Below are 21,786 nucleotides of genomic sequence, written 5' to 3'. Positions count from 1 at the left end.
CAAACACAGAATTGCTAAAAGAAGAACTTCTTAAATACGGTGATAGAAAAACAATCACAAAAAAGAATACTTCAATTAACAATATTGTTAAAAGAGTTATAAGATTCAATGCTAAGAAGAAAGGCTTCTATCCTAATTTTCAGTTGCGTCCTATTTCTCAACTTCTGCCACGCATTCGTTTAATTGAATTTGACATTCCAGAGTTTTCAGTTGGCTATAGTATGGCGACCTCAAATTCTGTTGATAAAATTATTCAAAAAAATATTTCACATTTTTAAAAAATTGGTAATGTACGTTCGGAAATAGCCGAAAAGCAAAGAACTGATGTAAAAAAATGTGATTTTCTACAATTTATTGCACCGATCTTTCAAAATTCTCTAAAATCAACAGCTTATCTAGATGGAATGAGATCTTAAATCAATTTCAAGCATTGAATTCTGATACAATCTGTGTAAAAAAAGAAGTCAAAATTTCACAAAATGACAATTTTGAGAAAAGGGATAGTCTTGAAGAAAAATCTCTTGAAATTACAGAAAAACACGCCCCTTCACTAATTAAGGAAGAACACAAAACAGAAACTGATAAAATTGCAAATATCAACCAGGCTGATAAAATTTTTGAACCTCCATTCCACCCAGAAGAAATATCTGATGATCAATCAGTCGATTTTCTGCAAAAAAGTGTGGATTCCATCTCTATTCACACAAATCAAGATACAGAAATGGAAATAGACCTAGGATCTGATTTATCGGTACTTAAAAACCTCAATGACCCAGGAACAGCTTATCATGGCAACCTACCTGATAAAAGCCGAGTAAATCTGTTCAATCAAAAGTATAAGATGGGCCAAATAACCAGAAAAAATATTCTCACAAGACTTTTAGACTATTTCAAGCACTCAATTTTTCATAAAATATTTCCTGATGCAAAAATCACGTCTACAATTGAAATAACTCAAAATCTGACAATATTTACGGTATTAAATGAGTGTTTTGAGAGCAAATGGATCAGATTTATAGAAACAAACCATTCGAAAGAAAATTTATCATTTTGGCTCAATATGAAAACGCAAGAATTTTTTACTCTACAAATAATTTCACAAATAACAGACGAGATCCAAAATTCTTTTTATGATTCGATTGTACATCTGAATTTTTCACTCAACAGCCTAAAAACACTCAAAACTGTTCAATCAATAAGAAATTCTTTCTCAGACATGATTTACACGCCTATAGAAACTTTGAGCACTGTACAGCCAGCCTATCCAGATTTTACGAAAACACTTAAGGATTTCGTAAACAGCCTCCTCTCTCAACAACCTCCAAACAATCATGAGAAGGTTCAGTTTGAAAAGATGTCACTTTGCGCAGAACAGGCTGAACAATTTAAATCAACAGATATTTTTTGTAAATCTTTGTCGCCAACTGGAATATTCTTAGACAATATCAAGATAAATCAATATCTTAGCAAATTCAATATTTTGGAAAACAATCAAAATTTTTCTGCTTTCCACCTTGAATCAGAAAAGTCGACGATTCTCATAAAAGACAACAATCCTCTTAATAATTCGACTTTTTCGTTCATATTTCAGAATCCTAGTTTTATATTTGCATTTTTATCAGATAATGCACCATTTCTGCTTTATTCTACTGATCTGAAAAGAAATGTCAATGATGCACTTCTTCCAATGATTTCTTTCAAGAAAATGATTCGATCTGAGCAAGACCAATTCAATATTTTCGATTATTTTGATCCAGCCTCGACTGTGGAAAGACTTTCACTAGAAAGAGAAATGTATACACAAGATGAGAAATCTGAAAAGATCAACATTTATGAAGGTGTCAACACAAAAATTTTCACTTTTAATTTTGAAAGCTACTCCACAATAAAATTGAAGATATCCACAAAAATCCCTGAACGAATAAGCCTTAATTTAGAATATATCATAGAGAATCAAGCAATTGACAATGAGATCGTTATATCAACGGAGCATACATGTGAGATTCTCTTGAAAGTATCAGGAAAGCTCAGTTTAACTGTAAAACCATCGACTGATCAGAAATATACCGTTTCATCTGAATTGTTCTCAGATAATAAAATTGAATATGAAAAACTCGTGGATAATGTGTTGAAGGATGAAAATAAAAAGAAGAAAATCGCCACGCTCGGTGCCGTACAAAAATGTGAAGAGTGGCAAAAAAATGACGAGGGATTCGAAAATAATGAGAGAAAAGACATTCAACAATCAGGAAATGAACATCCAACAAGATTTGAACAAACAATTTCATCGCTCGATCTACGAAAAATGGACACAAAAATCAATGCAGGAAATTCTCTTTCGATAGATGCGGTTTTTGAACTGAGCAATAGCAGAAATCGAATATTTTTCTCATGTAATCAGAAAAACAAACTTTTTTGGGATATTGCACAGCCATATGAAAAAAATGATGCAGAATTCACACTTTCACACTCTCAGGTTACCGTTCCATTGAGCAATTTTGGTATCTTGCAATGTGAAAAGGATCTTTATCGTTTTGAAATGAAAAGTCAAGATAAAACAAAAGCTCGCGTTTTTTGGGGGCAGGTTTATGAAAATCCTTAGAAAAATCATTTTTCTACACCTCTGAATGAGGATTTTTCAAAAAAAACAATCGTTTCAGTAAAAAATTAGCAAAAGAACTTTATTGCTTACAGTTTTTTAGTTGATTTGCGATTGTATTTCTCGAATAATATCTATTACCACATTATGTTGCACATCAACACGAGCACAAAGTTCTTTTTGTAACATAACACTCTCACAAATGAATTCTTGAACCATTTCCATGTCAATAAAAGATTTATAACAAATTTCTTCACGAGTGTCTAATAAATTCACGCCAAGTGATTCCTTTTCTGATTGATAAAGTGTTCTTCCAACGGCGATGTATGCAATGAAGTAGCGTGTAAATTGAGTTCAAACAATAGATCTGAATAAAATGATAGAATATTTCGTTTTTCATCGACAAACTTTTCTTCATATTTTGCTATTTGTTGTTTTTCATTTCCATATCTTGTAGTCTCTGGAATACGATGGTATTCTTGATGCACTTTTATCGATTGTCGACCAATTAGAGTTTCACCATTGTTTGACAAAATATTGTATGGTGAATAGCTATAAACCAGCAAGTATCCTGTTTTATCCATACATGCTATGAAAAGTTCTTTGTTACAGTAGAAAATCGAGCTGTTTAACAATCCTTTAATTTGAGCAGATGTCCCCAAAACATGCATTTTAACAGGTTCTGATTGAAAATATAGCAAAGTAATTCCCATATTTAAATCTGATACGACAATAAAAATTTTTATGACATCTAAACCAGTTGTGAACATGTAAAGATCATGAAATGCGATCGCTTGAATGCCCTCATTTTTATCGAATTCGTAGACCATGACACGTGTCGCCAGAATAGCAACAATTTTACCTCTTACGACTGATAAAGCTTGGATTGAACCTTTCGTTCCTTCTGATGCGAGTAATTTGAGAGCTTTTTTAGTTTTTGTGACAATTTTTTGTTTCTTCTGATGTGTATTTTGACTCCGATTAAGATCTTTTGTTGCTTCAGTTTGAGGTTGCTCAGCCTCTTTTTGACCGACAGATGAATTTTTATCACTGGCTATCTCGTTTTTCGAATCAGTTTCTGTTTTGTTTTCATGTATCTCGGTAGATTTTTTTAGGTTTACTGACCTGTTTTTGACTGCTTGAAACGACATCAATCACTTCAAAAACAACAATCCTTCCTTTTATTATTTCATCTGAACATCTTTCACTCAAACCGCAAACAATAAATTCTGAAAAATCATTATTTTGATCAGAAAGTGTGAGTATTTCAAGACAACACACATATTCATTGAAAGGCAGTAGATACGAACTGAGTTTATTGAAGTTGGATGTTGCTAAAATGATTTCTTGTCGTTCATTGGCATATTCAATTTCTCTTAGTGTCATCTGTTCATTGAAATAAAAAAACTGTGATTTATAATTTGGCTTTGGTAAAAAAGTGAAAACAAAAACATTATTTCTTTTGTCATGGACCATTTTGTCAATATTTTTTATTTTGTATGATTTTTGCGTGTAATTTTGTGCGTTTTGTTCATAATTTATCCTATAAAGTGTTTTATCACAAAAAGCTAAGAAAAAGTCAACATCCTGATCTAATTTTGCATCTTCTCCCCTTGAACAATCAGTCAGATCACTAACAATTGAGTCCATTTCCATGTTTATATGCGTAAACTGCCCTGTTTTTTTGATGAGCACTTTTTTGTTGTCAAAAACCACAAAATCTTTCGTATTGAGCATTTTTTGTGAGAAGAGCACAAATGTCTTCGATAAAAACTTGCATCCCTCATTTAAAAAGAGACCAGAATAAAAAGAAATTTGATCGCCATCCCTGATCATTACATGTAAAGTTTTTTCGTCCAAATATGCCAAGATTTGATCGATCTGAACATGACATTTTGTGTCTTCAAAGCTTTTTTTAATCTCATGATCAAATCTTTGAGGCAAATCTCGAAATTCAGCCGAGAATATCTTTGAGTTCCTAGAAAGAATTTCCAATTTGTAAGTGTCGCTTTCAAAGTAAACAAAACTTGTTATATCCGAATCAATCGATACGTGTTTGACATTATGATTTACAAAAAGAGGTTGATATTTTTCTAGATTAGATAGCTCAAAGAATAGAAGATCGTCGTTATTTTGTTTGATCAAGAGAAATATCTCATTTTTGTATGCTTTTTCAATTGCAATCTCGAATTGACTCTTTCCTAGTAAAGCAATTCTCTTGTCTGTGACTTGTATCTGCTCATTTCCAATTTTGAACAACAACAGTGTTTTTTCATTCAAAAATGGATTTTGATCAATTGTTTTGGATGTATTTAGATCAAAAAGTGTCAATTTATCATTCCAAAAAAGTATATTTTGATCAAGTCTGTGGCAATCAGCAAAAACATCTTCAAAGGTGAAAATCTCACTCGATTTCAAGTTATATATTTTGTTTTTACAAATAAGTCTATCTGTTACTTCGTATTGCTCTTCGAATGTCCGGTATTTGTAAGCAAGCAGTCCAGTTGTAGATTGTTTCTTCAAGATTTGAAAAGCTTGTTTGGAAGACTTCATGCTATTTTTGACACAATCTTGTGGGAACCCTAAATCAATTTGAACATTAAGCAGGTCTGTCTGATCATTCAATTCATTAAAGGTAATTTTTTGGATTTTTTCTTCTTTCAGCTCGGTAGATTTTTCTAGAAGAGCCCAAGAGCCTGAAATTGTCATGAGAAAAGCAAAATTTTTGCATTGTGTTGTAACAATGATATTTTTGTAATCAAAAAAGGTTTGTGGATGAGAAATGCTGATATTTTTAACAATTTGGTTTTCAATCAATATTTCTACATTACAAATGGACTTTTCAGTGAAAAGTGTCAAATTATTGTTCAAAATCAGATGATTCAGGAACTGATATCCGAGATTGATAAATCTACTGAAAATTCGATCTTGATAAAAGAAAAAATGTATCATTTTTCCAACAGACACAACATATCTTTCATATTGAATAAGCCTCTCACCTTGAACATCACAATATTCTTTCACAATTTGATGATTTGTCAGATTGATGAAAAATATCTTCATTTGAATGTGGTCTGGACAAAACAGTACGTACAAAAGATTTTTATACACGATCAAATCAGAAATATTGTTCATTTCTTCGGATATAGAACTAAATGTAAACATGCCAGTTTTAATTTTTAGGAATGAATCAATCAAGTTCAATTCCGTGAAAAAATCTACTTGACAATTCCGAGCTGTTAAAGTGGTGTCATTTGAATGAAATGGTTCAATAGATGTCGCTTTTTGTTCTTTTTTATCGTTCGAAAATTCAGAAATATTACTCAGCAAAGGATCTGAAAAATTTTCATCTTGATTCAGATGCACAATTTTGAATTTAAAAGGACCATAATAGATCAAAAAACTATCATCTGAAATTTCTCTTATGAAAGTGCACGAATGCGTTTCATCGTCGAAAACAAGACCATATAATGAAAAATTGAGATTTTCTGACAGCACAACTACGGAAATGTCACCGCCTTCAAAACAAATGATGAGTCTGTTCTTCAATGGTAGAATTTGGATAATTGGTCTGAAAAAAATTTTCTTTAAAATATGATTCACTGGATCATAAATGTTTAAAATCGTGTTGTTTATCGTTAGAAAGAGTGTTCTTTCACCATTTTTGAAGAAAAGCCCCTTTTCAAAATTATTTTGTGCCTGTTTACGATTCAGAATAAACGGCATTTTAGGGGCTCATGGCTTTCCAGCTTTTTTATATACGAAATGTTTTTTCAAAAGTCTTAATAATGCTAATTTGTGTTATAACATTTAGAAGCACAAAATTTGGCACCCATGACTCTGGATCAAAACACTTCAAAAGAAGATGAAGAAACGGTTGGAGAAAATCCGAAAAATAAATCATCAAATAAAACTATACCCATTCCTGACGTACAACCGTTGAGAAATACCCTGTCTGATTTAAAGGAATCCAAGAAAAATCAACCAAATTGCACCACTGAAAATGATATCAATAGTTATGAAATTGTTACAAGTATACCTGAAATGGATGATTTTGTTAAATGCATCAACAAACAAGAGTCAGAACTTTCATTGTTTAAGAGTCCATCGAGGTTTCTCAACAATATAGAAATTGACAAAACTCAAAATAAAACTGTAGAAATCTGTGCAAAAGGATCTGTAAAGGACATAAGAGAAAATTCACATTGCGAAACAGAGAAAAAAGAGTCAGAAGATGTGGAAATAGACGAGCAAAAAAAGAAAGACAGCACAAAACCTGATGAAAAATATACACAATCATCGATACAAACAAAATTTGAATCGCCCATCGAGTTCATTGAAGCATATTCACATGTTTTCAACGAGCAAGTAAATAAAAAAAGAAAATTTTTGTTCAGCACATACAAATTTCGAGATGATTTTGAAATTTCATATTTAAAATTTCTTCATAAGCAAAATTTAAATGATTTCAAGCAAATTGAGAAAATTCTACTCAAAATGAGAGAAATGAAATATTTCGACGAATTTTTTTATGAATATATCAAAAAACTCTATTTACAGAGTGTTCTTATACTTATTGATCAATCTGATACGAGAATTTCTCAAATGCTGAGTAAAAAGAGCATCTGGGATATAAAAGGGTTCTTAGATGATGTCATCATATTTTATACATTTACTGATCTAAATGTTGACATAAATCTACTTTTTCTTGAAAAAATAACAAAAAACTTTGATATTTACTTGCAAAATCCAAAAGGTCTGCTTAATAAAGTTTTAGAATACCAGAAAATACTCGATCAACTCAATGATAGATTAAAAGAGCTCGAAATCTCAGCTTTTGTATTCGATGCAGAGCTGAGGCCAAAAGTAGATTTGTCATTGAACATTCAGGGATTCAAAAGAAGAAACTGTTATGATTCTGATTTTGTCATTCATTTTATAAATGAATTGAAAATTCACATTTTAAGATTAGACATAAATACGGCCTTTCTACATGTAATGAATATCAAGAATGAAATGGATCGACGTAATATGAATTATAAATGTGTTGAAGAACTTGTTCGAATGGCAGAAAATCTTGTTTAAACAAGTTACAAGAATAAATTGTTTTATATGTTTTTCAAAAAGTTGAGATGTATATCATGCTTTTGAACATATTTTCTCGAATGGTTCAATTCACAGAAATGAAATTCATCAATACCTATATCTATCTTTGTACCAGCACGTAACCCTGAAAATGGTTAAACTGATTTCGACTGAAGAAGCGAAAGAAATTGACAAAGCGCTTGTGGAATCCGGTGCGTCGATTGATTCTTTGATTGAAATTGCAGGTTTCTTTGCATTTGATCTGATTTCTAAACAAATCATTAAACAACAATCGAATGTGTTGGTGGTTATTGGGCCTGGCAATAACGGATCTGATGGTCTTGTTATTGCACGATACCTACAAATGGCAGGTCATTCGGTTTCAATAATACATAATAAAATAAAGCATGAGAATTTGTTGAATTTTGCAGTATATTGTGGTGTAAAAATAGCAGAAAATATCAATTATGAAAATTTTGATTTCGTAATTGACGCAGTTTTCGGATTTTCAGGTCGCATGCCATTAAAAGCACCATATGACGAAATGGTTCTTTCATTCGAAAAACATGATAATATTATTTCGATTGATATGCCATCTGCAGAAAATTTGAAGGTTAAATATCTAATTACGTTTGTTGCGCCAAAAACATTAAAAAACTGTGAAAATGTGTATTTGACCAGATGCTTCGTGCCAAAAACGATTTACGATGATGAAAATGATTATTTCGATCATAAAAAGATAAAATAATCTGAATAAAATCTCGATTGTATTTGAAACAGTGTTTCTTCTGCAAAATTATTACATTTTTAAGACTGTCAGTCCTTTTGATTGGAAATAGCAGCCATATATCGATTTTGTCTCGTAAGTCTTTTTTCAATTAAAGATACCTTTATGATGAAAAGGCATTTTCTCAAAAGAACCATCTTACCACCCTTGAATGCATTTTTTTCACAGGCAACTATTTGATGCCTATCAAAATGAAAAAAACACCAAAAAATTGTTGCCTTTCCAGTCAGAAATATTCGAACGGTTAAAATACGAAATAGAAACACAAAAAAGCTACATTCCAGAGGTTAAAGATGTCAAACAATATAAAATAATCTATGAGCAGGAATTAGAGAATTTAAACTATTTCTATGTTGATTATTTGAAAATACGGCTGGAGAAAATTATGGACGATTTTTACCTCGATACGAGTTTAATGTCGACTAACGAAGCAATTTTCTATGAAAAATTCGTTAATTACTATAAGGAAACTGATCTGTATGTAGAGAAAGGCGAGCAAAGAAAAAGTCACGAATATGTTGCTTTCATAGCACGTCAAAATATAGGAAATGTTATGATTGAAGAAAACTCTGTTGATATTTCTGTCTGTGATTTTTCAGCGAAATTGAAGATCTGCTCGAAGAGGGAAAAATTGTGCTTGTTTGATTTACAAAATTGTTTTAAAAGTAATAAATATAGATTTCTAGAGTATATTTTGTTCAAATTAGTATTATTTTGTGTTTGAGATCGTTTTCACGAAAAACTTTCATAAAAATTAGATTAAATTGCCCTGCTAAAAACTGATGCTTTTACAGAATTCTGTAACTGATACGATTACAGACATACAAGTCTTCAGAACGCAAATATTTGTAAGCTCATTCGATAAATCTATTGCTGTTTACAATAACACAGAAATGAAGTCAAAAATTGAGCACAATCTACCAGTTACAAAAATTTGTATTTTGAATGATGAAATAATATTTTCTGATATAGAGGGTGGTCTTAAAATTGGTCAAAATTATTTAAAAACAGCATGTGGTGGCATACAAGGACTTTGTTCGTATCAAAATGCCATCATAGCAGGTGGTTGGAACAAAAACTTGCAAATAATACAATCTGGTCAAATAGCACATACAATAGATTTGAAGAATAAAATATATGCAATGGACCTAAACAATCACATTTTATTAGCAGGTTGTGATTCTTCAGTTTATTTTGCAATGGATCTTAGAAAACCAAATCAGATAGTTTACAAAAATATGAAATGTCCCGTCACTTCAGTCGCTTTAGGAAAATGTGCAGCGATTGGAACAACAAGAGGTAAAATAAAATTAGACTTTGATCCCTTAACAGAGAATCATGAAAATTCCTACACATTTTATGGTCATACCATAGAGACATACGATCGAAAGACATTTTATCCTGTTACTTCTATGATTATGGGTGATACACTGATCTCTGGTGGCAGTGATGGCAGAATTATAGAAACTGATTATAATCAAAGAAGGAAAATACGAGAGATCATCCACTGTGACATCCCGGTTTCAATCATAAGAGAATGTGGCAATCATTTGGTGGCTGGTTTCAGTGATAATTTTGAAAAGAATGAGCTGCTCGGATTGCAACCACAAGTAAGAGTTCCTGAGAAATAATGTTTCAATCTCTATAGATCTATCAAATAATGATCAAAAATGTGAATAAATTGTCTTGATCGACTATATTTCCAAAAACAAAGAGTTTTTTTGAAGCAAATAATTGAAAAACAGTTGAAATTTATTGCCCTTACATGTTCAAAATACAAAAATTGATTAAAAACTGTGCAATCAGTTGCTTTTTTGAAAGAAAAGACATTCAATTTGATTGTCCTGCAGATATTGCAGATTTTAAATACAAAATGGGCAACAATCCTATAATGGTAAAACCATTAGAGAAAATTGCCTCAAAAATTTTGGTATCATCCGAAAATTCTCTTGGCATCTTCTTCATAGAACACAATGTACAGATTTATATAACTCGTCCGTTATTTGAACTGTTAGTTCTAAGATTAAAAGAGTTACAATCTTACCTTGTGGACTATGAAGAAATGCCATCAGTAAATTATAAAAGCATCTTCGATGCTGATATTGAAAAAACAAAATCTAAAATTATTTTTGTTTCATATGGAGAAGAATTCCATTTTCAACGCTTGTCCTTCCGTGTTGAATCATCAAACACCTTTATTGGTTGGTGCAATTATATTTTATATTATAATCAAAAGAAAATCTGTTATATTTCCACTTTCAGTGATAAAAATAGGATAAGCTTCACAGCTAAAAAAGAAAATGTCGATATTCTTGTTATAAACAGCCATCTGTTGCCAGAAAACATGTCAGATTTTCTTGAAAATACAAATTTTAAAATAGCAACACAGAATCATGAGCAAAATATAAATATTTTACCTGAACATTTTTCAGAATCACAAGCTGACAAAGAGGAAATATTACTCAAACAAAACGAAGACAGAGCTAAAAAACGAGGTCTTGAGCATTTTGAAGAGTTTCTGAACAAACCTGTTGTAAAATTATTACCTATAAATTTCAGTTCCAATTTCTATGAGATATTGTTACATATTTTAGCGATAACCAGACAGAATTTTCAAATATTTTATATTTGTTCAGAAAATGCTGAAAAATATATAAATTTATTAAATTCTTTTGGCAAATGGCTACCTGATAAATTTAGAACGGACATTCATGATATGGTGCCGAAAGATAATAAAAATATCATTTTTTCGAATTCTTTGGTTGATCTAGAGAATATACAGCCCAATTCTATCATTTTCTGCTCTATAGATGAATATAAATTGGTCCTAAACACAAGAGACACCACATTTTACTATAAAGAGGCATTTGCGCAATTTTTAGACCGAGAAAATAACGATCATACAATCGAAGATGCTTCTCTTTCTATTTTACCATCATCCTTTGTATTAGAAAACGATGAAACAAAGAACGATGATTTGAGCGACACAGCCACAAATAACAAACAGAACATGGAAATTTTAGAAAGAAACATCTACGATCCAAATTTCTCAACAGAGATAGCAATTCGTGCATGTAATTTCTTGGAAGAGAAAGAACGTGACAAATTTCTTAGGAAATCTCTTTCAAAAGGTAAATTTGATAAAAGAGCAATTTCAATGGAGCATATTGTTATAAATCTGAATGATGAATCCTTTCAAACGGATTACACAATCAAATTGGATCTTTATTTTGATTTAAAATCTGCTATAAATTTTTTGAACCCAAAATCACTGTTTTATCAAAAACAAGGTATTTTACAAGAAAATAACACCGTTGATCTTTCAAAAAAGAGATATCCACACACTTACATCCTCAACACGGCAAATCTAACAATTTTAGAGGACACTTTCTTTCTAGAAAGAATCCCTTCAGAACATCCTTATAGATAGATAGATAGATAGATAGATAGACTCCCTTTATTGTCATTGCACAAAAACACAGTAGTGAAATTGCCAACGAAATGTCGTTGCCTGGCTCCCATATAATAACAGACACAAAAGAAGATAAGTAATAATAAATAATAATAATAATAATAATAATGTGGAGAATAAATAGATATAATAGACACCAAATATGAACAACATAATGTAAAGTGCAGCGTGAACAGTAAATTGCCCAAATAATTTAAATAATTAAATAAATCAAATAGAAACGAAACCTACAAAAATATCAGAAATCTTAAATGATTTTTTCATTCAAATGAATGACACATTTTATTTTATTGATAAAAGAAAAAAATTAAAAATCGATGGCAACGATGTGACAATTGAGAAATTTTGATTCAATTCAATTTATTGAATAAAAAGTAAATAAAATAGAAAATATTTTATTTTTCATTCTCTCTTTTTCTAACGATTTTAATTTTTATAACCGGCTCACTATCGAAATAAGGAAAAATCGGATTGTGATCAGTTACAAAATCTCTTTTCTCATATTTTTCCTCTTTCTCATCTTTCAACGGTTTGTTCTTCTGATTTGAGCCATTTTTATCATTTTTTACACAATCTGCTTTTCCGTTCAGATCACTCGCCATTTTAAATTTCTCAACCGATTTGTTTTCTTAAATCCTCCTTTGAACAATTTTTTAGGATAAAAAAATAATTTATTAAACTTTTAAGGCATCCCCCCTTATTTATAAAAAGTATAAAAGTTGCCGTTTTTGGTAAGTCGGACTGGACAGAAACATTTTCTGATTTTCACACTAAAATTTAAAATCTGATCGAAAATTACACTGAGACTTAGAAAATTTGATCAAATACACATTTCAATAATCTTACATCTAAAGATTCAAGTATTCAAAGTATTTCATAATAATAAATTTAAAAATATTTAAAAAAAAATATTTTTCATAATGAGTATTTTTCTTTTATTTCTTTACACAATCCATTATACCCCATCTTTCTCATCTGATATATAAAAACATCTATTTTATCATTATTTACATTCATTTCAATGGCATATTCCTCTAAAGTATCTTTATTTTCTAAAAATGTCTCAGGTGGTGCTTTTACAACAAAAATGAGCTTGTCTGATAAATTAGGGATACTCAAAAGATCCTCATTATTTACAAAAGCATTTGTTATAGAAGATTCTTCTTGTAACATATTCTGAACGGACACGTTCAGTTCATTTATTTCTCTTTCTAAGTTTAATTCTATATTTTCTAACATTTCCATCTCTTCGTCTGTCTGTCCGTCCTTTTGATTTGAGGAATTGAAAAATGTCTCATTTTCTTTGTTTAAAAATGACTGATTGTTTGTCATATTTTCTTTACAGACCATTTCACTGTAATCAGTGATTTTATTTTGACCTGTCACAGTTTGTTGAAATTGATCATTTTTTTGATTAGGCTCATTTACAATAAACTGGTTAAAATCCCCACCAATCCATTCCATACTGTTGACACTCCTTTTTCTGAGATAACCCAGTCCTTCTAAAATATTTGTCACATCATAAACACGTCTTTTACTGACACAAGGGAAAGATGCCAAATTGTTTGTGTTTATTGGTTTTGGATAAGTTGCTTTGAGAAATTCAAAGAATTTCTTTGTTAGTGCATAAAGTGAGTTTTCTACACGTGTTGAGGAAAGTCTGTCTGAAGAAGGAACTGCTGCCATTTTTCTTTACAATTATTTTTTCTTGAATTCTAAATTACAATTATTTTTTTTAATTGTGAATTATTTTATTTTTCAAATGATTTGTTCAATTAATTTAAACTTTTCAATAAGCTTTAAACTGTTCAAACAAGTGTTTAATTCCTTTTTTTTATTTTACTGTTTGTATGTGTTATTTTCCTTAATACGGTGTAAAATCAGTTAATTGTACGTAAAACAGTGTTATTGCCTCTCAAAAGTATCGATTCGTAAAAAGATGTTTCCCTCTCAAAAACACGATTTGTTTGGGCAATTCACAATTTTTTTTTGTATTTTTATTGTTCGAGTCTCTTTGTAAAAAACAGGTACCAAATCTGCTCAATTTAGAAAGATGGGCTCTTTTATTGAAAGAATGACAGAAAGATGGATTGATAAAATTATTATGGGAAATAGCAGTTTATTATATTTTTTTCATTTAAATTCAATCATATCTTTAAGGTAAATTTGTTATAAATTGATTCGTTTACATTTTGATTGAAAAATGACAAAGAAATCATAAAAAAGTGAAATAAAGTGGTTTACAGTGAAAAGACTCAATATTTTTAGAACTTACGAAGCTGTAAAGAAATATATTTTACAAAAAAATATTTTTAAAAAATAAATCATGAAATTTTGATATAATTCTGATATAATTTTTATTTTATAGCATCATAATCAGTTGCTCACCCATCATAGTCCTACACCTTTCACCTATTCCTATAGAATTACACAGTTTTGAAAATGTCTGTGCCATTGGCAGGTCGTCCATTTCTGTGATTGTCTGTGTTATAATTGGTAAAAGTTTGGAAATTACCGGTTTAATTTGTGTTAAAATCTCTTTATTTGGATTGTTGAATAAAATACAGTTTTTTAAGGTGGAAATTTCTCTGTTATTACTGAAATTTATCAAATCGACTAAAAGTAGCATTTTTTCCTTTTCTTTACTGCTACTGCAAGAAAGAAAATAATTTATAACATCTAAATGTTCTGTGATTTCTTTTTTATCTTTTAGTATCAGTTCTGTCAGGTACTCGTTTAATATTTCTAAAATCTTTGAATTATCATCGAATAGATGATACAATCTTAAGAGATTCTCACGATCTCCTCTTTCGTGAAGGATCTCTGCAAGATATTTCACAATATTCTGGTCAATCGGACAAATATCCCCTTTGAGATTGGCCAATTCAAGATTGTCTGATTCTACAATGAGACAGGCAATGTGTTTTGCTAAGTTTTCATCATGAGATGGGGAATTTTGTTCTTGAACGAGTGAATTAATGAGCGAAATTTTATTTTCCATTTTAGAGAACTGTCCGATCAAAGAAAAGACCAATTCAGCAAACGGCTCTAACATTTTCAATGAAAAACACATTTTTTTTGAGTGTGAAAAACAGTTCTGTTATAGGAAAATCTTTTTTTAAGAGAATCTCAAAAGTTTTTTTGTATTTTTTACTGAAAAGTAAAGTTACCATCTCACATTCATATGTGGTTTTTAACTCTTTTTTTGAGGATAATTCTGATAAACTATTGCAATGTAACATTCTGAACCATAAAAAATCATTGAAGGTGCTCATCACATCCGTTATTTTGGGATTCTCTGTCAATATTTGATAGATCAATATTTTGAAACGGTCACTTTTTGTTTTAAGCAATTTTGAGTGTTCGATTGAGGGAATTTTCTTACCATTGTAAAATGAAATTATTAAATTTTTGAGATCCGGTGCATTTGAGTCGAAAAATACGGAAAATTCTGCGATCAATTCTATGGTCTCCGTGATTTTACCACATCTCAAGAGAATGAATATTTCAGCAAACAAAAATCTGCCATTGAAAGATTCTACGAAAAGATTGCTATTAGAATATTTCAGTTCTACATATTGTTGAACGATATTACTTTTATAAGGCACAGATTTCTTTACAAACTCATAAAACTCTGTTTCTAAAAAACTGAGCTCGTTATAAAAAATTGTTTGTCTCTTGTTTTGATATCATATTTTAATGAAAGATTCGTATTGAAAAATCTGTAAATCATAAACAGAAATGGATTTGTGAACTCAATGAGTGGATTTTTCTCATAAAAAGAATTCTCTATAAATTTTATATCATTATATGAGATTTTTCTATATCTGATTGATAATTTCTTTTCAGCTGTCTGCTCAACCATTTTTTTGTTTTCAATTTTCTCTTGAGCAATTTTTTTACATTTTTGTATAAATCTTTCATTGTGCTCGACCGTTTTATCCTCAAAATATCCGGATAATACACTTTCTATATCAATTTTATCCTTTTTTTCTATTCTATCTCTTAACATGCACTTTTTAAGATCAATTTCACCATCTTTGAATATTTCATCTAAGAATTTGCTGTTCCTCGTAGAATGTCTGTATTTATTGATCAATGTTTTTATTTGTGCGTTAAAATATGAGTAATTTTCTATTCTGATGGGCTCAAGTGTTAAAATTGGTGTGAATGTGCTTTTCTTAGGAGACGGCGTGCTCATTTTCAGGGGGTGTAATTTTGTCCAAAAAGAATTCGAATCCTTTTCATTGAAAAAGCAAAAATATACAATTGATTCAAAAATCAGAAAGTTTTCATTTCAATTCACAAATTTGATGAAATTAGATTCATTCCCGTTTCTTCGGTGGTTTTAACAGGTCAATTTTAGCAATTTGTTTTTTCAAATGGTCAATATCATCTGATTTAAGAAGATGCAACACTTCTTTTACAATATTTTTTCTTAAAACACGCTGTGTTTCTCTTTTTTTATTACCGGCCATTACTTGAAGAAAATCGGCTTTTAACTTTTTATCTATCAGCTCAGCAATTCGAACGAGCTGCTCCTTTGAAAAAATAAGATGTGATTCCTCGTCTCTTACACTTATTCCTTGGATTAATCGATCAATATCTTGTTGATCTCTGTTTATTCTTGTTCTGTTTCTAGAAATGATGGTATCTAAATCAGATTGGACTAAAATTAGGCCTTTCAACAATACGAGATCGGCAACAATATCTCGAAATGTCTTGTTTGTGAAAAGTGCTTCCAAAATGATCAAACTTTCTATCAAAAATGAAGATTTTGCTAGGTTCATTTCTTTTTCAGGTATGATTTCAAAATCTTTGAAAAGTTTAAATTGAGAGCATCCAAATTCTCTAATTTCATTTTCTAAATAGGCTTTTGTATCATTATAGTGACTTATCATTTTAAATGAGAAATTTTCTGCAAATTGTTGTGAATGGTCCTTTATTTTGATTGCTTTCTGTTTTGGAAGTTTTTTGAGTCGTTGCTCGTATTTTTTTAAGACGTGCTGGCTGTGTTCCTCAAGTGTTCCTTGATAAACGAAGAAATTCTCAATATTTGACTCAATCTGTACGAGCTCATCCTCATAATCCATATGTTCAATAAGTTTATCATCAAAATCATAATTATCATCTTGTTGCTTCCTTTTCTTCGGTTTTGGATGGTTTATCTCAATAACTGTCGATTTTGTCAAATCTAATTCGTGATAAAAATTCAATTTCATCTATGAAGGGCGTTTTGAACACGAATTGATAATAAAATGCCGTTTTTTTCATCAGTGCTTATGATAATCTGTTTAGGTTTAAAATGAACGATGGACTAGATAGATTTTTAAATGTTAAATTAAGATTAATTGCCATTAAAGACATTTAAGCTTAAAAGAAGAAAAATCTTAAGTCTGAAATTGATAAAGAAATAATATTTCCGTAGATTATTCAGAAATTTTTTCTTGAAGTGTCAAAATTGTTGATTTCCTCTGATAATTCGTTGAAAATTTTTAAATTTATCAGCATTTGAGGTAGAAACAACTGAATTAAAAAAAAAATATGGAAATGTGTGCTTTTTCGTTATTAAAATTGTTTTTTCATGATTTTTATTGTTTTATCAGAGTTTGGTGATGACGTAACAGAAAATCATCTATAAAAGAGAAAAAAACGATCCACCATCTAGAAATACTGTTTCTCAAGAACATAGTCTTTTTTTTTCGATTCTTTAAAATGATTGGTAATTTGTTGACACTTTTCATTTTTATGACAAAAATGATGTGCACGAGGTCCTCATCTTCATTCAAAAACTCTTTAAATGTTTTTACAATACAACAGGATATTTTACAACTTCTTTCTAAAATTGAGTCTCAAATTTTCGAATCAGAACAAATCGAGAATTTTTCACATTTAGATGACAATTATTTACTTCGGCTCATCAAAGAGAAGCAAAATAGAATTAAAAAATATCTAAACAGCACAATAAATACACTTGAAAAATTCGAAATGACACCACCTGATTGCTTTGTTTCATTTTTTACTTTCTATTTTATGTTTGACGAGTTTATAGAAAGAGCGCTCAGACATAAAAAACTTTTCATGGATGAATTGTCTTCTTCTCAATCTTTCAAGGACAAATTCAAGAAATTTGTACATTTGAGAAAGAATAACACAAATAATCTTTCTGAAATACGAAATATTTTATATCAAAAGCTTCTGTCAAATGATGCGGCTCAGCTTGGAAAAATCAGAATTTACTTGGATAGAAATATGAATCTCTTTGACAAAAATAGATTGTTCTCAGAATCAAAACCTTCTACAGCCAAGATGGATATTTTTGAGGTTGATATGAATTTTTTACAGAATTCATCTTCGAATGATGATTTTCTCAACGAAAAATGAAAGCAAAATTCACTTATTCATTTATTTTCTTATAAAATTTTGCAACTTTTCAATTATGAGTAAAATGTAAAAGAAGTGTGAAAAATAAACTTTATTCATAGAGCAGGATGCTCTGCCAAAAATTAACCATCAAAGATGGTAGTTGATCCGTGAAAGCTTCCTTTTAGCAAAGATCCGACTCAACTAAGTCTCATCGTCAGATTAGCTCACACTGCGCAAGGACAAGGGGTCGAAAAATTTGTTTTTTTTTTTGAAACCAAGTAAAATACGAGACGAAATTGTCAAAAATACATCATTTACTTCCATATTCATCATTCCACCTTTCATAATCTTTGAGATCATCTTTTGAGACACTTTTTCTGATTTGATTCATTGCCTTGATTATATCATCGCTTTTTATCGGTCTCAACTCACTCATCCCTTTGGAAATGTCGATTTCTCTCAATGGCTCCATTACGGCCTCTCTACACAAATTATAAATATCCGATCCTGAGTATCCGATAAGTTTTTCACTCAACTCTTTATACTCGTTTTTTTGAACATCACAATCATATTGCGATAATAAAGACTTTAAAAGGTCTTCTATTCCACTTTGATCAGGTAAAGGCACATAAACGCGTTTGACAAATCTTCTACGAACAGCTTCATCAATTTCTTGTGGCCTATTTGTTGCCCCGATGACCAAAACACTCTTATTATTCGGCTTCTTTTGAGATCCTTGATCAGCATTTTTATCAGCAGTTTCATTTTGACTTTCCTGTTGACCACTTAAAATACCATCAAACTGGACCAAAAATTCCGTCTTAATTTTTCTACCACCTTCGGATTCACCTTCGGCCCTTTTCGACAGCAACGAGTCGATTTCATCAATGAAAATGACAGATGGTGCTTTTTCTCGTGCAACTTCGAATAGAAACTTTACAGTTTTCTCACTTTCTCCCATCCATTTAGATGTCAAAGAACTGGCAGAAATCGAGAAAAATGTTGAATCAATCTGTGATGCAATACACTTTCCCAGCATCGTTTTTCCCGTGCCTGGCGGTCCGAAAAGTAAAATACCTTTTGGTGGCGATCTTAATCCTGTGAAGAGATCTGGTCGTAGCATTGGCCATATGACTATTTCTTGGATAAGAGCCTTTGTCCGTGCTAAACCTGAAATATCTGACCAATTTACTTCTGAGATGTTGACAATTGTAGATTCTACACGAGATTTAAGATGTGCATCCTGATCATTTTCTTTGAGGTTTTCTTTTCTTGGCATTCGTTGTGAATTAACCTTTTCTGGTCCATTTTCTGGTGTTTTTTTAATTGTTCCGGCTGATCTGAAGCCCATTTCAACATTTGTGTTTTTTTTCTTCAGGCACCTTTTCATCAAAGAGGCCCTCTTCAACAGGCTCAGCATCGACCAAAGCTTTTTCAATAGAATCTAAATCTAAAAATTCCTCTCCTTTTTCAACCACTGCTTTTTGATAAATTTGTAAGAGGACATTTTCATCAATATTTTCATTTTTCAAATATTCTTTCATCAGATTTGTGTATTGATTTTCTTTTTCAGTTATTTTGATATCTTCAGTTATATTTTTACCAATTACTGATGGATCTGCTAAAAATGGATAACCTACTCGTTTTTTTAACTCATAATATTTCTTGTCCATTCTGGGGCATCTTGCGATCTAAAATATTTGAATTATCCCACATTTCCTTTTTGTCATATCACATTCGAACGGGATTTAAACTGCACGATTTTAATCGAGATTTTTTTGCTGGAAGGAATGAGGTTCTTGAAAATTTTTTTCAAAAAAATCTGTCAAAACAATTTAAATCTATTTCAATGAGTTGTTATTCTTTTAACCAAATTGAAATGAAAAAAATTACTATTTTCTATTAATTGATAATTTATCAAAAAAATGAGAAAATTTTCCGATAAACATCTCAATTTTTTTACGATTCTATCATTTTACACTTATTTTTTTGTTTTTAAATAATACAAACTGATCAAATGTAAAATTTTTGAGTGTCCTGTCATTTTAAATCTTCTCTTTTTTGATAGAAAAAATGCGCACCACCCATGGACAACAGTATTATTTGTTTTTTTTGTCAAGAAAATGATGAATTTGTGGTATCTGCCTCTGAAAGTGGTGAAATCGATCAAAAAACAATTCATAGACGGCCTATCAAAGGAAAAACTTATAATTTATACGATAAATGGTTTAGTCCGTGCAAATGCAAAGGTAGCATGCAATATGTTCACAGAGAATGTTTTAAATCGTATATCATTAAGACAAAACTGAAACAATTGGCATGTACAAGATGCCAAGCTCCTTATAAAATTGTTATCAAAGAATATTCTTTTCTTCGTATATTTGATGTGGTAAGAAATTTCATAAAAATGTTTCTTTTGGCCTCTTTTGTGATGACCACTCTGCTTTTAACATACATTTTTTTATTTTTTTACGGATTTCTGCTTATTATGATCACGAAAAAGGACAAAGTACTTAGCAATTTGATTTTCTCATCTAGTGAGCATATAAGTTTGACAGATCTTAATTTGAGTTATATTATGAGTAGTTTGGTCCTTTTTCCACTAATACCGCTCACATTGATCCATTTAAAACCTTATTTTTCTGGTGTAATTTATGTTTTGATCAGTTTTTTCACTTATCTTGATAATTCTGAGTCACTGAGAGACAATTGGCTCTTCACAATCTCACCGATAATATTTTTTGTCTATGAAATATTCCTAAAAATGATAAAAGACTGGACCATACCTGATTTGGATGAATTTTCTCCAACATCATCGTTTTACATGGATATATTTCCAGGAACACTGCCAGCAACAGTAGAAAAATCGTACTTTGCACTTTTGTTACCATTTTCTGCTGCCTTGGTGTCATTTCTCATTTTTAAAAACACTTCTGTTGTTTCTACAATGTTCAGTGCTCTGATTTTACTTTTCATCCGTGATTGCTCATCGATTGTAAACGCTTATTTGACAAAAAGAAAAAGACAGCAAATGATCATTGAGGGATATCCGTAAATGAACAATCAATTTGTCTGTATATTTAAAAAATGAGTGTTCATTTACGCACATCCTTGCTTATGTACACAAAAAATCAACCATTTATTTGAAAGAATAAATTATTTGAAAGCGTAAATATTCTCAATGGCCTGTCCTCTTAAGACAACCACCGGAAATTTTTGATTCTCTTCATCAGTCACATCGATTAAATTCATATTAAAAAATGCATCTGTCGATTTTAGGGATGCCTATAAAATATCTTTTCTTTGTTATTATAACTTTTACTTTCTTATTTATCAGGAATGTTACGTCTGGAATGGCGAATTTCATGTTTAAGATTCTTTCAAGGGTTTTATTTGACATCTAAATTATTTTAGACCAAAGAAAGAGGATCTGGAAAAAATTAGATTTCCTGATTCAATATCATAAAACACCGTCAA

At 30.5% G+C, this 21,786-nt stretch overlaps 1 protein-coding gene across 1 annotated transcript; it reads right to left on the bottom strand.

Annotated features, from left to right (window-relative positions):
* Positions 1-18,481: 18,481 nt before the first annotated feature.
* LOC131102137 (fidgetin-like protein 1) lies at positions 18,482-19,588 on the bottom strand. Its single transcript, XM_058047637.1, has 2 exons — positions 19,105-19,588; positions 18,482-19,044 (listed from the first exon to the last, which is right to left on the bottom strand). The coding sequence occupies exons 1-2, from the start codon at positions 19,586-19,588 to the stop codon at positions 18,620-18,622; spliced, it is 909 nt and encodes a 302-aa protein (XP_057903620.1). The 3' UTR covers positions 18,482-18,619.
* Positions 19,589-21,786: the final 2,198 nt, after the last annotated feature.

This window comes from Doryrhamphus excisus, chromosome 14, assembly GCF_030265055.1.
Source record: "Doryrhamphus excisus isolate RoL2022-K1 chromosome 14, RoL_Dexc_1.0, whole genome shotgun sequence".
Lineage (NCBI taxonomy): Eukaryota > Metazoa > Chordata > Actinopteri > Syngnathiformes > Syngnathidae > Doryrhamphus > Doryrhamphus excisus.
This window is presented reverse-complemented; position numbering and strand designations above follow the sequence as displayed.